At 43.1% G+C, this 15,015-nt stretch overlaps 1 protein-coding gene across 4 annotated transcripts in view; it reads right to left on the bottom strand.

Annotated features, from left to right (window-relative positions):
* The window catches only part of scn4aa (sodium channel, voltage-gated, type IV, alpha, a), a 32,168-nt gene extending 17,759 nt beyond the window's left edge, over positions 1-14,409 (bottom strand). The window contains exons 1-2 of one of the 4 annotated variants that reach the window (XM_012920641.3): positions 13,870-14,409; positions 196-496 (exon numbers count right to left, since the gene is read on the bottom strand). In XM_012920641.3, the coding sequence (XP_012776095.2) occupies positions 196-447 (252 nt within the window). In that variant the 5' untranslated portion in view covers positions 448-496; positions 13,870-14,409. Of the gene's footprint in view, positions 1-195; positions 497-13,722 lie in introns of all 4 variants that reach the window. The other 3 variants (XM_023152576.3, XM_012920638.4, XM_012920639.3) reach the window with 3 other exon arrangements.
* Between the last annotated feature and the right edge of the window lie 606 nt (positions 14,410-15,015).

The raw sequence follows: 15,015 nt of genomic DNA, 5'->3' as shown, positions 1-15,015 counted from the left end.
CTGAAAAACACAAAATTATCTATGAAGTTTGTAATTTTTTGCACAAAAAACAACATTTCAATTAATTCTCTAAGAGACCCTGCATGGAGCTGCAATGACACATTTTAAGATACAGTCGAGTTTATTAGAGCCTGAGTGTGCAATGTGTTTGTGTGCTTCAGCAGAGCTTTTTCTTCCATGTGTGCTCATACTGACTTTCTGTGTTTCATAGAAGGGGTCTATGTCCTCCAGGGGTGTGTTGAGCAGCTCTGGTGGAGGGTCCCCAAAGATCATGGGCAGACCCTTGCCTGCCTCCAGATCAGCATTCGGGGTTGCTGGTTCCTCGTCATCAGCCTTTACTTCTGCTGCCTTTTTCCTTTCCTCCTCGAGCCTCTTGATCTTCGCCAGTGATTCCAGAGTAAAGGGGCGAAACGCATCGGTGCCTGGGGGAGGAAGCAGCAGCACCATCTTTGCATTGCGAAGGGATACCGCCTTGCCGGGGTTTCCCTAGAAGGAGCTGGTGGGAGGACAGTGAATGAACAGAGAGAATATAAAACAACCATAGATTTTTAAATAGGTCCAGGTGTCACATGCAGATAGGACATACAAAAACCTTCAACACAAAGCAAATCAAAACATGAGCTTTACAAATTTACATAACCCGTATAACATTGCCTTTTCTAACTAACAATATGCATCAGATGCCCAGGTGAACTCTTGTTTGTCTTGACTGTTGTGCATCTTGGGTTCTTGGGTCTGACTTCTTGTCCTCCTCGGCTGCTCTGTGCAGCTTGTGCAGTGCTATTTTAAGTGTCACTGAGCAGAGAGCCACTTTAAGGATGCTTCTAAAACTCATTCAGGTGGAACTTAAAAAGCAGTTTTGAATGGTTGCAATCAGCTCAAGCAGCCTCATCAGATCCACAATGTGATGCAGATGTAAACAATAACTAAAGGTTAAAGGTTGACTGAAACCTCAGTGTGTAGTTTAACAGTCTTGTGATTTATAAAACTGCTTCTCTGCCTGCTACTTTACAAACATGTTATACATGTTATAAATGTAATAACCTTAAAAAAAAGATTTATGAACACTTGTTGCAACTTTACGATAACCTTCAAAATGATGGTTTACAAACCAATTATGGACCAAATACACCAGTAAACATTAGGAGTTGTTGTACATTTGCTGATACACTCAGTGCCAAATGTAACTCAAATAACTCATTATAACCAAGGCATGCAGAACACCACCTCCAAACACATAGCATATCAAACCTTCAAGCAGATGGGCTACAGTGGTGGCACTCCTGTCAGCTAAGAACAGAAAACTTAAGGCTATAATTCACACACAAAAAAACTGCATAATAAAAGACTGGAAATATGATGCCTGGTCTAAGCATTCTTGATTTGTGCTGCAATGGACATGAAAGCATGGATCCATCCTGGCTTGTATCAATGATTCAGGCTGGTGGTGGTGGTGGTGGTGGTGTAATAGTGTGGGGGATATTTTCTTGGTCCACTTTGGGCCCTTCAATGGCAGGAAAGCATTGTTTAAAGTATTGTTGCTGTCTAAGTCCAATCTTTTACAGCAACAGTAAATGGATGGACTGGTACTTATATAGCAGCTTTCTTCTCAGAATAAGACCTCAAGGAGTTTTGTATTACGTGCCTCATTCACCCATTAGTACACAGTGCTTTTATCTACACCTAAGCACTTTTACCTAACATTCACTCACTCACAAGCCAATGGATGCAACTCAGGGATCAGAGGGGATCAATCCACCAACCTTCTAATTGGTAGATAAACAACTCTTCCACCTGAGCCCTAGCCACAGTTGCCCCAGCTGTTTGCCCACCCTCTGATGCCTACTTACAGCAGGAGAGTGTGCCATGTCACAGAGCTCAAATCATTTCAAACTAGTTTCTTGAACATGACAATGAGTTCTAAAAAGCGTCCTCAGTCTCTAGATCTCAATCCAACAGAGCACCTTTGGGATATGGTGAAACAGGAGATTCATTCATGCATGAGCAGCCAACAAATCTGCAACAACTGTGTGATGTGGTTGCCTCAATTTGGACCACAATCACTGAGAAAGGTTTTCAGCATGCCTTTGGATCCATGGCATAAAGAACTGAGGTGGTTCTGAAGGCAAAAAGAGGATTCAACCCAGAACTAGCAAAGGTATATCTAGGCTGTGTACATTTTACTGACAAAGATAGGAAATGGCTGGACCTTTGCAAAAGCACATAAACCTATGATGATCTGAAGCCAAATGTAAACACACCCTGCATTTCTCTACATATGTCCTAAATACAAAGAATTAATTATAGGTCTTAGTTGCTCTAATGTGTGTCCAAACACCTCACCATCTCTCATTTCTGCCTTCTACCTTCTGCTTTACATCTTCAGCCCAGCACTGCCCCCTCACCTCACCCTCCTCGCCCACCACTGCACCACAAGCAGTTAAAAGTGACCATATGGTAGCAAAATGATTAGACAGACTTAGGACAGGGTCCTGGACTTTCCCACCACTCTAAAGATACCGTGACATTAGTTGTCTACATCGGATTACTTATTACCTTAGCAGGCGCTTCACATCAGGTCCAAGCAGCATTTTCTTACATCCTTTGATGTGTTTAGCAGCCAGAGGAGATCACTTTTGTCTGCAGGAGCTAAAGTTAGCTCCCACTGTGCTGGACATGATCATTTATTAAATCAAATATATGTCTCTATATGACTAATGAATAAGACGAATAACATCAGCATCCTACAGAATAAATAAACATTTCCCCTTAGGAATTTGCCCAAGAACAACAATATTAATATACAGTTATATGCTAATTTCAAGGAGGAAAACAAAGCATAACTGGAGCCTTAAACTGAAAAGAATAATTAATACAATCTAAGAAACACACTGTCTACAAGTCAAGTACCAAAAGTTTGGATTTTCTTAAATAAGGCTGCACAAGAAGGAATTACATAACACCAAATCACCAAAACAGGCAACGAAGACTGTACAAAGAAAAAGGTTCTTGAGTTCACATACATAAGTCAACATGATGGCATAAACAGACTGATGCACTGATCAAAGACGTGAACGTGCAGTTATACTTGCTCGAACCACTTCACTCGAACATAAAATTCTGCATTCACACACATGTGAAGACACGCACACGCTCGCACAGATACGGTGGCTGCCCAGCTGCTACAGGCAATCAAGACGGAGCGTCGTGTTACAGAAGCCCGATGACTCTGCTCATTCCTTCCTGGCTGAGTCTTTGCCCTGTGCCTTACATCCCTCCGATAAACAGGACAGCATGCCAACTTATCTTACCACGCTTCTTCTCTTTACCTTCTATTAAACCCAAGGCCCCCAAATATACAGTAAGCTTCCACGTCTGCACCCTTACCAAACCCACCCACTATTCCGCCACATGGCATTTGAGACTCTCGTTCTTTCATTCAGTCATTACCATCTTTACCCTATCACTCATCAAACTCATTACCCTATCACCATCTTTTCTCCTAATCACAACAAAACACAAACCAGACTAACTCTGTGGTCCCCTGAAATAATACCAATAAATTGGTCTGCATGTCCTTTATTTATGACCATTCACCTATAAAACCAGGCTATTTCAGTTGGGCAGATCTGCACCTACCCAGTAATCCCTTCACACCCCCTTCTTAGCGCCAGTTTCCTCTCTCATCATCCCGTTTCAAAACCCCCATTTTGGACCCCAAGGGCCTCGCTGCTCGCGACCCTAAAATACACATCGTGAGATTGGATGTGTTTCTACGTGGCTTATGGGGGAAATTTCCTGATGGCGTTACATCACTCCATAACTGCTGAAGCCAGCAAATGTCCTTTAAAGAAAAAAAAAAGAGCTAGGTCCTTCAGTATCAAAAAAAAAAGTCTTCATGAGTTGGTTGTTCCCTCATAAGTTAGGTAAGTAATACGTTTCGTCACCATTTTTTTAAACTGCAAATATCAGTGTGTGTTTCCCCACAGGAAAGAGCCAGCACTGAAAGAGCCTGCGATATTCTGTGTCAGCCAAAGGAGATTCTCGATATCTTACTCCTCAATAAACCATTTACAAACCGTAAATAAAATCCTGTCTAATTTTGAGTATAAGCACCAAGAAAGCATTTGGTTCACTGTTTTAAATAATCAGGTCCTGTACTTAAGTAAAAGTAATAATCTAAAATCACTTAGTTTTCAGTAGGTCTTTAACATCAAAGTTGCTGCAGTAAAATAAGCCCCAGAACGAGGAGCCGTCTTGATAACTGTCCAAATGTTTTAATTGGTGGTTACTAATAGAAGGTTTGGTTACCTTCTGAGGGCAACCTGATAAGTAAAAGAGGTCTTGAGATGATTAATTAGAGACAGAAGCCATACAGACATTTGAAACACTTTTTTTCTTTTTTGTTTTGAAAAATACTGGAGACATTTTGAGTCAAACAAATATTGAAATGGTTGGGACAGTGTGTAAAATGTAATTTTTTCACATTTTATTCAGTGTAGCAAATTGAAAACACGACATCTTTAAAAAATACACATGTAGTTGGACTTTTCTACAAGGAAGCTGTTCTGTTTGAATAGGTACAGTACAGAGTTTAACATTATTTTGCTGAAATATGCAAGGCCTTCCCTGAAGAAGACTGCGTATGTTGCTCTAAAATATCTTTCAGAATTGATGGTGCCTTTCCAGATGTGCAAGCTGCCAGTTCCACAAACACCCCCATACTGTCAGAGATGCAGGCTTTAGGATACAGAGCTGATAAGAAGCCGAATGTTTCCTCTGCTCTTTAGTCCAGAGGACATGGTATCCATGTTTTCCAAAAAGAATTTCAAGTTTTGATTTGTCAAAACCCTTGACCATCGTCTATTTTCACTTCTGAAAAACAGTCTCTCTATATTTTATACTCAGTCATGTTACTGACCCATTGCCAGTTAACCTAATTAGTTGCCAAATGTTCCTCCAGCAGCTTCTTTTTACCACCACTTATTTTTCCTGTCTTTTGTTGCCCCCATTGCAACTTTTTTGAGATGTGTTGCTGTCATTAAATTTGTTTTCATGAAACAGAAAAATGTCTCAATATAAACATTTGAGACATTTATCCTATGTTCTATTGTGAATATTGGTTCCTGAGATTTGCAAATCATTACATTTTACAAAGGCTCCTCACATGGACTCATAATTCAGAAGCCCTCTACAGAAAAGGGCAGAGCAGGCTGTACCTGCTGTGGAGACTCAGGTCGTTTGGAGTGGAGGGCCCACTCCTGAAGACCTTCTATGACTCTGTGGTGGCCTCAGCTATCTTTTACGGTTTGGTCTGCTGGGGTGGCAGCATCTCTGCTGGGGACAGGAAGAGACTGAACAGGCTGATCAGAAGGGCCAGCTCTGTTCTAGGATGCCCTCTGGACCCAGTGGAGGTGGTGAGTGACAGGAGAATGGTGGCTAAGCTGTCATCCCTGTTGGACAACATCTCCCACCCCATGCAGGAAACTCTGACAGCACTGAGCAGCTCCTTCAGTGGCTGCAGCACCCATGGTGTGGGACGGAGAGATTTCGCAGGTCTTTCCTCCCCACTGCTGTCAGACTGTACAACAAAGACTCCAAACACACACATCCACACAGATGCAATAACACTAAGTGCAATACTCTTTTCTAACATGGTTGTATTTTTACTCAGTTGAATATAGAATTTGTATTCTATTTTTATCCTATTGTGTATTTTATTCTATTTTATTCTACTGTATATAGTATTTTATTTTATTCTATTCTGTACAGTTGTGTACTGTATTTATTCTTATTATATTCTAATTTTTGCTACATAACTTTTGCACTGTCCACTTCCTGCTGTGACACAACAAATTTCCCACGTATGGGACTAATAAAGGTTATCCTATCTTACATTTTGGGAACTGGTGTTGTTGGACTATTGACATGTTTTGTGAGGTTTTGGTTTAATTGAAAAAAAAAAAAAAAGACCCGGGGTAGCGGTCATGTCCGGTTAGGGGCTCTGTTGGCTCTCAGGTGACTGTTTCCTCGCGGCTGCGTGCAGCGGGGCTAGGGGAGGGTCTGTGCTGACGGACGTGGGTTACTGACCTGGTAGCCTGGCTGCCCCTGGGTGGGTTCGGGATGGGCGTGAGGTTCTGGGGGCGCTCCGTCTCTGGGCTGGGGCCCGGGCCGGGCCTCGGGGGCTTGGGTCCTGGTTGGTGTGTTGCCGGGGCTGTGGGCGGGTGGGTGCATGGGGGCCCACCCCTGGAGCAGGGTGCCGCCGGTGCATCGAGCCACCTGGGGGGCTCTTCAACTGGTGGGGGAGATGGTCACATCTTGCAGGAGCTTTCCTCTCCTCGGGAGCTCTCTCTGCAGGAGGGGGAGATACAGGAGAGGTGGAGGAAGATCTCAGCCTGGGTGTTTATTGTCTTATGTAGTCTGGAAGATGAGTGGATGGTGGGGTGGGTGCAGTTTTTTCTGTGGTGGGGTTGGGTGGACTGTCCCGGGCTCTGTGGGGCCGGGAGGCGCTGCTGCACTGGGCACCGGTCTGGATGGGCCTGGGCCCCCTTTCCCTGGCGGGTCGCGGAGTATGGGGGTGCCTACTGGGGTCAGCGGGGGAGCTGGCCCCAGGGAGGGGTCACCTGCCCCTCCCTTCCTTCCCTCCCCATCTCCAGCTGCCTCCCTCTTCCCGCTCCACCACAACCACCCACACATGCAGGACCTTGGAGTAGGGGTATGTCACCAGGGTGCAGAGGAGGCTACCCCCCCCCCCGTCCCCTTCTGGCTGCCTCTGCCTCAATTTTATCCCACAACTTAGACATTCACATTACTCTCACTCTCATTACACATACATATAGGATCTTGGGGGTGGGCACAATACACGGAATCCAAAGTACCATCAGGGTGTACACCCCACCCCTGGCGTCGTTGCCCACCTCTCAATTTTAAATACACGTAGACATTGAGGGCTAGCAGGAGGGACCATGTGTTTACCTGCTGCTCTCTGGCAGGTAGCTCCATGCCCTCCTGGGTTTTAAATGCACCTTAGAACACACATGCATCAACACTACAATGAGCGGGTGGAGGGAGGTTTGGAGTCTTCTCTCACCCCCGTTCTCTGCAACCTGCTGGAGCGGGGGGGCTAGGAGGAGGAGTTGGCCGTCCGACTGCGGTCTGGAGTGTGGGGCCTCCCTGCTGCTGCGGAGTCGGGGCGGTCTGCCTCCCCCCACCGCAGGGAAAAGGGTAATACCACCTGGGTCTGGGTGCAGTTCCCCCTCCAGGGGCAAGGGTACCTAGACCCGGTTTGTAGAGTACGCTTGGGGAGTGTGATCATGTGTACAGCGTCTCTTTATGTCTGTCTCCACGTTGGTTGAGTGTGGAGTAAGTGCATATGAGAGCATGAGGGTGGGAATGGATGTTTGTATATGTGTGTGTCTGTATTTCTGTGTCTATATGTCAGGTTGGGTGTCAGGCGCCACCTCTCTGGGGACATCTCAGGCCCTCCAAGGTTTGGAGGCCTATCTCCCCCTACCACCACTTCCCCTGCCAGTGGCGGACTCCCTCAGACATCGGTTCGTTGGTGGTTCTTTGTGTCCGGGGATGGGCGTCCAGGTACACACCGGCTCACTCCTTGGCGGCCGCATATCGGGGCCTGGAGCCTGGGGCTCGCTCGGGCCACTTCGGAGGTGGGGTGCCCCCGGCCTCTCGGCCTGGGGCTCGGTCACTCAGGCACGGCTGGCTGCCGGCGGAGCTCACGGGCGCGTCACTGCAACTCCCCCTGGCTTCTGCTCCGCGGCTGCTGAGTGAGCCCTCATCTGGGACTCTCCTCAGCTCTTTCTGGGACAGTGGCGCGGCTGCCCCTCTGTTGGTCTTCCTTGGTCTCTTGTGTTCTGGGGGCCTCTGGATGTCTGGAGTTTTGATCTCCTCCATACCTGCTTCATGCCCTGGAGGACGGGGCTGTGGCCCCCCCACACCCTCTAGCAGGAGGGGAGAGGGAGGGGAGAGGGAGGGGAAACAGGAGGACAAAGGAGGGGGGAACAACTAAGCTGTAGTGCCTCTGCACCTCACTGTACAATACCTTGTGCAATACTTTTTGTAAATAGTCAACAGTGCAATAGACTCAATACTTGAAATGTGCAATTCACTTGTATTTTTATTTTTTATTCCTATTTATTCTATTTATCCCCTTTGTATATTTTATTTATATTTGTCTCTGTATTTATATATGTGTGTGTGTGTGTGTGTGTGTGTGTGTGTGTGTGTGTGTGTGTGTGTGTGTGTGTGTGTGCGTGTGTGTGTGTGTGTGTGTGTGTGTATATAACAGTTCTGTAACTGTAACTTTGGTCGTTGCTGTGCTTTTTTTGGAAGTCGAATTTCCCAGAGGAACCCACCCGAGGGATTAATAAAGTTCTATCTTATCTTATCTTAGATCATTACATGAAGGAACCTTTTAAAAAAACAAGCGCATCCATGCTCACAGGTGTACACACGGGTGATCACACCCACAAACTACACCCTTTTTGGCTCCTACCTCAAAGCACACTGTGTTCTGTTGATCTTATGTGCTGCACAATGTTTAATATTTAGTATTTACTGTCATATTCCCATATATCATTGTGATGTTGTTTATTCTATTACTCTTGTTCTCTTCTGCTTGTTTTCTTTTTTCTTTCTCAGCAGGTGATCCAGGTGATTGATATATGCATTTTTTCTCCTTCTTTTTTTTCTGCTCATTCTGTTGGTTTTTGTTTTTTGCCCTTCTCCCCCGTCCCTCTTCTCAGCTGTTTCTCTTCCCCTCTTTCTTTCTCCCCTTCTTTCCCCCAGTCAAGTCTGTCCCGTATTCAGTAAGTGAAAATAAAATAAACAATAAAAGGTGAATCAAATGGACCATTACGGCAAGGCTGGGATGGTCAATTTGGTAAAGTAAATCCGTTGGGCATCTTTCTTTGCCTTTAGACAACAATTCTGATGGCAAAAGAGCCAAACGGGACAGGCAAAAAAAAAAAAAAAAAAAAAAGAGTGGAGAGTAAAAGGGGATTTATTGAAATGCATTCTTGAAAGTATTAGCTATTAAAATTGACCAGAGTAAAAACCTAGTATGGTATTTGTAAAAAAAAAAAAAAAAAAAAAAAGGAAGAAGAAGAAGAAAGAAATAAAATTAATCCAATAGAATATAAAGTACAATCTCGCCTTTAAAATATAGTTGCATTAATATTTATCATACTTTATAAGTTCTTTATTATTTCATTAAGTATAGTTCTTGAAAGGTCCTTTCCTCCACTGGTTTTATCTTGAGAGTAAAACTTAAGACACATCATCACGGCCATGCCTCCATGCTGTCAGACACAGTTGGAAACAGAGGAGGGAATGTCGGATTTCAGAAGCCTTCCCCGACAGTAATATATATATCACCTTGCATGTCAGTGGACACCGTGTGACCTGAGACATTCCAGCTGAGGATATAGACGGGGTAATGTAGATACCTCTTCGTTACATTATATGGCTGGGGAATGCAATTGCCAATATTCGCCTCTGGAAACCAACTCAGCTGGCTTTTGGCTTTTATCACAAGGGCAGGTTGAGTTCAGATGGTGATACAGAGTGTGCTGTATACTCAGAGACAGTAAATACATTTCATTTAACCACCATTAACCCTCTCAGGCTCAAATTAAACCTTTTGTTGCTAATGCACAACCAAGTCCTGCAGTGGTACTTCTGAGTAAAAAAAACTCATAAAATATGTATGTGGGGTAATCAGGTTGTTAGTTTTTAACTTCCAAATCGGCAATGCCTGCCTTGAGAGGGTTAATCAAACACCAAATCCTCAAGTTGCTAACATAATCAGAAGAGCAATGAGATCTTGAGGGGAAAAAAATGTCACATCAAACAAGCATGACAGCAGCTTGGAGTTCAAAGACAAATCTTGTGGTCACACAGCAGACATCTCAGTCCCTTCAATGCACATAATTGAGTGCTGTGTAATTATAAATGACAGCACCACAGAGCAAACAAGGACCTTTATTCACACATCCTTTGGCATTTGCCATCCTCCTGTTCCCTTTTTTCTCACGGGGTCAACTTACAACACTGTAGTTTGCTCTCACATTGTCATCCACCAATTACCCATATATTTCATACTCTCACAGGAAGCCACACTAACAGAAACTGCACCTGTTGCTTCTCCCTGTGGTGTTACTGTATGCTACTACCATAGGCATAGATTTCAGGGGGGATGCAAGGTATAGAAATGTTTAAGAAGCACTACAAAGGGGAAAAAGTGCAACAGCATTACTCAGAGATAAATGCCTCCTATATTGTTCAGTCTTTATTCTTCAGTAATGGGTCTAAGCATGCTACACCCTCAACCTCTAGGTGACTTCTTTCAATCACAGGTTGCTTACTGGAAGCCAGCCTGTTTCCAAACAATCACAACTCGACTTGGACTAAATGCAATCACTCTGGGCAGATTGGCAAATAACTGCCATCTAATTTGTAAAGACAGCTTGCCAACATATAGCTCAATGAATCTTAGTCAGTCTGTGCCAATGAGCACAACTTGTCTGCACTGCATCTCTTTGCAATGGTAGACTTAACTGATTGCCACCTGGTTAATGCACTGGCTACATAGACGAGAGTGGTATCAAATCTGGTCCCTGTCTACAAAGTAACTCTTTCAGATGAAATTAGATCACAAGTTCAATGCACATGGTCACAGTACTTTTAGCCATGCTAAGGTCTACAGTCTATTTTCCCTTGTGTGACTGTAGCATTAAATAAGTTTATATTTGTAATCATCAACCGGTACCAAGATTTTTACTTTTCCTTTACAAGAAGTTATTTCCAATACAAGTTGATGTAGAAAAGGCAGAAACAAGTGCAAATTGGCCCAAATACCACATCTAAAGTGGCTCTCGCAATGCTCAAACCAAACCAAAGTGCATGGATACCAACAGACAAATCATAGCAGGGGCGTAATTTCCAGGGGGTGTAGGGGGGTTATGGACCCCCCCCCCCCCCCCCCCCCCCCAAAAAAAAAAAAAATAATAATCAGACCCAACCAATATAACCCCCCAATAAAGTTATGAATTATTTTGCATAAATAGGCTGTTCATTTTCTTTACTCATTTCAGTTATTACCAGCAAAATAGTTGCATATTTAATCATCTGGGAATTTACCCAGATTCATTTATTTATTTAGACAGAGATCTTGAATAGCTATAGATTTTTAATCCAGACTTTCATTAAAGAAAACTGCCTAATAATGTGCTTCTGGCTGACTACAGCGACTGCTTACATAAATGTTTGAGCTCCTGGAGGGTGACGACTTCAAAACATCATGATACTAATAGAATATGAGATTTCAAGTGGGGAAAGTCAGCCTTAGAGCTAACGCAGATGTCACGGTCTGGAGTCTGTGGATTCCGTGTTTATGTTTTAAGTTGATTAATATTCTGTGGTTTTGTTTATTTTGGGTTGTTTGTGATTATTCCCAGTGTCTAGTGTTCTCTGTGCTCTTGTCTAATTACCCCAGCTGTTTCTCCCTCCTTTTTCTCATTCCCTGATTGTTTCTGTGTGTATATAAGCCCTGTGTTTTTACCTGCTTTTTGATGGTTTGTTTGTGTTTTGCCCTGTCTCCATGTGTTGCCATTTAAAGGGTTCAAGTTTGCTTTTGTTAGTTTTTTCCAGTTTAGGTTCTGCACTTGCCATCATCACTGCTATTTGTACCGTCACTGTCAAAATAATGCTCACTCACATCAGAGGCTGTGCCTGCATCTTGGGTCCTAATTTCCACACTCCACACAGCCTGCCATCGCAGCTGTGACAGCAGGAGATCACCACTGAAGCAAGCTTGTTTTAAAAAGAGTTACAGTTATTTCCATCATTACGGATGATTCGTTTGTGTATTTTATTTTTGTATGTATTAATTTATTTATTTTTGTCACGCAGGATTACTCAAAATCTTATTGATGGCACTGCATGATTCTATCTGATTGTGGATATAGAAACTTTCTGATGGATTTTTTTTTTTTATCATAAGGTGATAAGGCAAATTTAGACATTTCATATCACCTCACCTTACAGCAACACATGAAAATGAAATAAGAAAAACTGTGAGACATCATTTTGACGCCACAAAGGAAATATCACAAAAAAATCCAGAGATAGAGGCGCAATTCATGCATTGTGAAGAGGGAATTCTCAGCATTGGTGGTGGTATGAAAGCTCTCTTCCTGTAAAATTGTCCTCTGGTCTGATACAACTTTCTAAACAGATTTCTGTGGTCTCAAACTGACCCATTTGGCCTTTGCACTCAGTGAGCGGAAATCTGAGTAGATTACATGTGGAAGTGATATGGAGAATATTCCATCCAGCTTGTGTGGGACCAGGGGGAGCTATTATCATAACCATAACACCAACAGAGACCTTAAAAAACAGACATCTATATGAGGGGCTGCCAATGTTTGAACCATCTCACTAAATAATATTTCAAAGACAAACAATATTTTAAAGACAAATACACTGCATCAGGTAGCTGAATAAATTAGATCATGTTTTTTAGAAAAAATCTTTACTTATCTTTAACCTTATTTCACCTTTTGAATACTGTGGAAAATACAGAGCCCCGGCCAGGCAGTCACATGGTCTTACTTGGTGAAAGTAACTCAAAACCGACACCTTCTGCATCCAAGAACATCTGATACAAGACACACAAACACACTCCTGGAGAAGAAGCCAACAGATCTCTCCATAAAATTTCCATTTTGTGCATATGAAAAAACACACATATGTATTTACACCAGATATGTCAGGTCACAAGTAAGAAGGTTAGGGAAGAATGCAGAACAGAAACTACAACTTTGTATTTTTAAATTTAAATATGAACTAAAATTGTGAAAATAAAATTTAAAAATGTTTAAAAATGCCCCCTGAGGTCCCAACCCATGTTGGAAGTTGCACTGATCCTACTGCTTGGCCTCCATTGTGTAAGTCCAGCTGTTACATAAGATCTGCAGGTGCATTGTTGGCAGCCTCTAACAGGAACACCAGCCTCCGGGTTTTTGACGCCGCTTTGCCTGCATGGAGCCAGGCTGTATGCATAGTCCTGGACCTCTGATTTTGGCAGCATGGATTAATGGAAACGGCTGGGTAGGAGCATCCACAGCATCACAGGATCTTGCCCATCTGCTATGAAGACATGAGCTAAAAATACAACTCTGTCTCTGCAAGAGGAAGCGTAGTGGGGGTTTTGAGAAGGTTGCAGTGTCCACACTGGACATTACAGCTACGTGCCACATGGGAGTTTCACCTCGCAGGTGTAGAAACGGCCCTGTTGTGATGTTCACATACGCTTTCCCTGCGTTACTATTGCATAACATTTGCAATGAAATAATTTGTCACAGCTTATGTATGCACACAAACAACCACATGCTTCCTCATAAACATATTTAATAAGCTTTTGTGAAGCCATAAATCTGTCTGGCTCAATTACAGTGTATTTCTGGAACAAATCCAAAGCCTCTCTTATCAAAAAGCTTTTCATTTATTTATTTTTTTTGATTGGCGCGGAAGTACGCAGTACCCAGCCACAGAAAACTGTGAAGGTTTCACCCCAGTCCAAATAAGAAGAGCATAAAATCAAGTGATTCTAAAGAATAGCTTAACTGCCCTCATCTTAAAATCTGGAAGATACCAAACTTGTCCGTTTAATTTCAAGTAAGGGAGCAAATATAGCAAACTCACAACCAATGAAGACACCAAACAGCGCCAAATAATCATCAAACCCCTCCCGAAACTGCAGCCAGACAGGCAACTTTTTCCGAGTCTTAACTTAATGCAGGAGCCACCTCCAGGCTCATGGAAGGCAACAGAATACAGGTGGTGCGTTACCTTGCACGGGAACAGAAATATTTCCACAGAATCCAAGAAAATAGAAAAATAAAACAGTGTCTTCTTTCAAGTCTTACACTGAGAACGCAATTCTTCTCCTTCCAGCGCGGGGCTGCAAGGCGGCTGTTGCTGGCGCAGTGTGGCGTCCTGCAGTGAAACCGGAGGAGTCGCTGCAGGTAAAATCAGACCTTTGACACTTCGGTACCGGAATCACGTCCCGTTCCCACACCGCTGGTCGCTCCTGAGCGCATTTCCCAGAGTGAGACTCGATTACTATTATTTTGTGGCAGAGAGAAGAAAAGAACCGCGGCAGCGCTGATGAACGGAGCGCACGACGGTTTCTTCTCCCCAGCACGGACCCATGAGCGCATGATTCCTCTCACTTAAAAGTTTTGGAGCATAATCTGTTGAGCATTATAAAAATAAGGAACTGAGAGCTGAAGTAGTTTTGGGTTTTGCCAGAATGTGAAAAATCTGCACATTAAGACCTTCTGGTGACATAATACGTTTGCATCAGCACTTCGGAGAGTGCTGATATAAACACAGAGGAGTTAAACATAGCCTGAAAACAGGACTGCAGGTGTTTGGTTGAATTTAATGAAAAGAAAAGAAAAGAAAAAAAAAAAAAACCTTAAAATCTCAGCTCTGTTCACCAATAAAATATTTAAATCAGAGGTGTTAAACTTATTGTATTTCAGTATTCTTGTGTGTTTGTAATCCATTTATCTGATTTCAGAAATAAACTTGAGCATACTTTGCAGGTTCATACACGAGAAAAACAAATGTACAGTTTGAAAATCTGGATTAATTTTTTTTCCAGATGTTTATGAGCCTAAATAATAAACATCTATATTAAAACTTTCTCTTACAATAACTGTTTCCACTGTGAGCTATTATGTCAGCTGTGTGGCTGATACCATCCTTACAGACTGGAGCCAATAGAAATATATTGTATCAATAAGTGGGATGTGAGGATAATGGATGAAACTCCTGTGTGAACTCATAGTGGGACACCTTCCCCTTGTTATCAGGCCATTCTGATGTCAACAGTTCGGTATTTAACAATGTGCATCAGTTTTGACCACTTTTGATAATTTACTGCCATTACAAAGAAGCACGAGGGTTATAAATCAAACTGCTGCTCTG

This window comes from Maylandia zebra, linkage group LG8 (assembly GCF_041146795.1).
Source record: "Maylandia zebra isolate NMK-2024a linkage group LG8, Mzebra_GT3a, whole genome shotgun sequence".
Lineage (NCBI taxonomy): Eukaryota > Metazoa > Chordata > Actinopteri > Cichliformes > Cichlidae > Maylandia > Maylandia zebra.
Note: the sequence above shows the minus strand (reverse complement) of the source record. Positions and strands in the feature narration are given on the sequence as shown.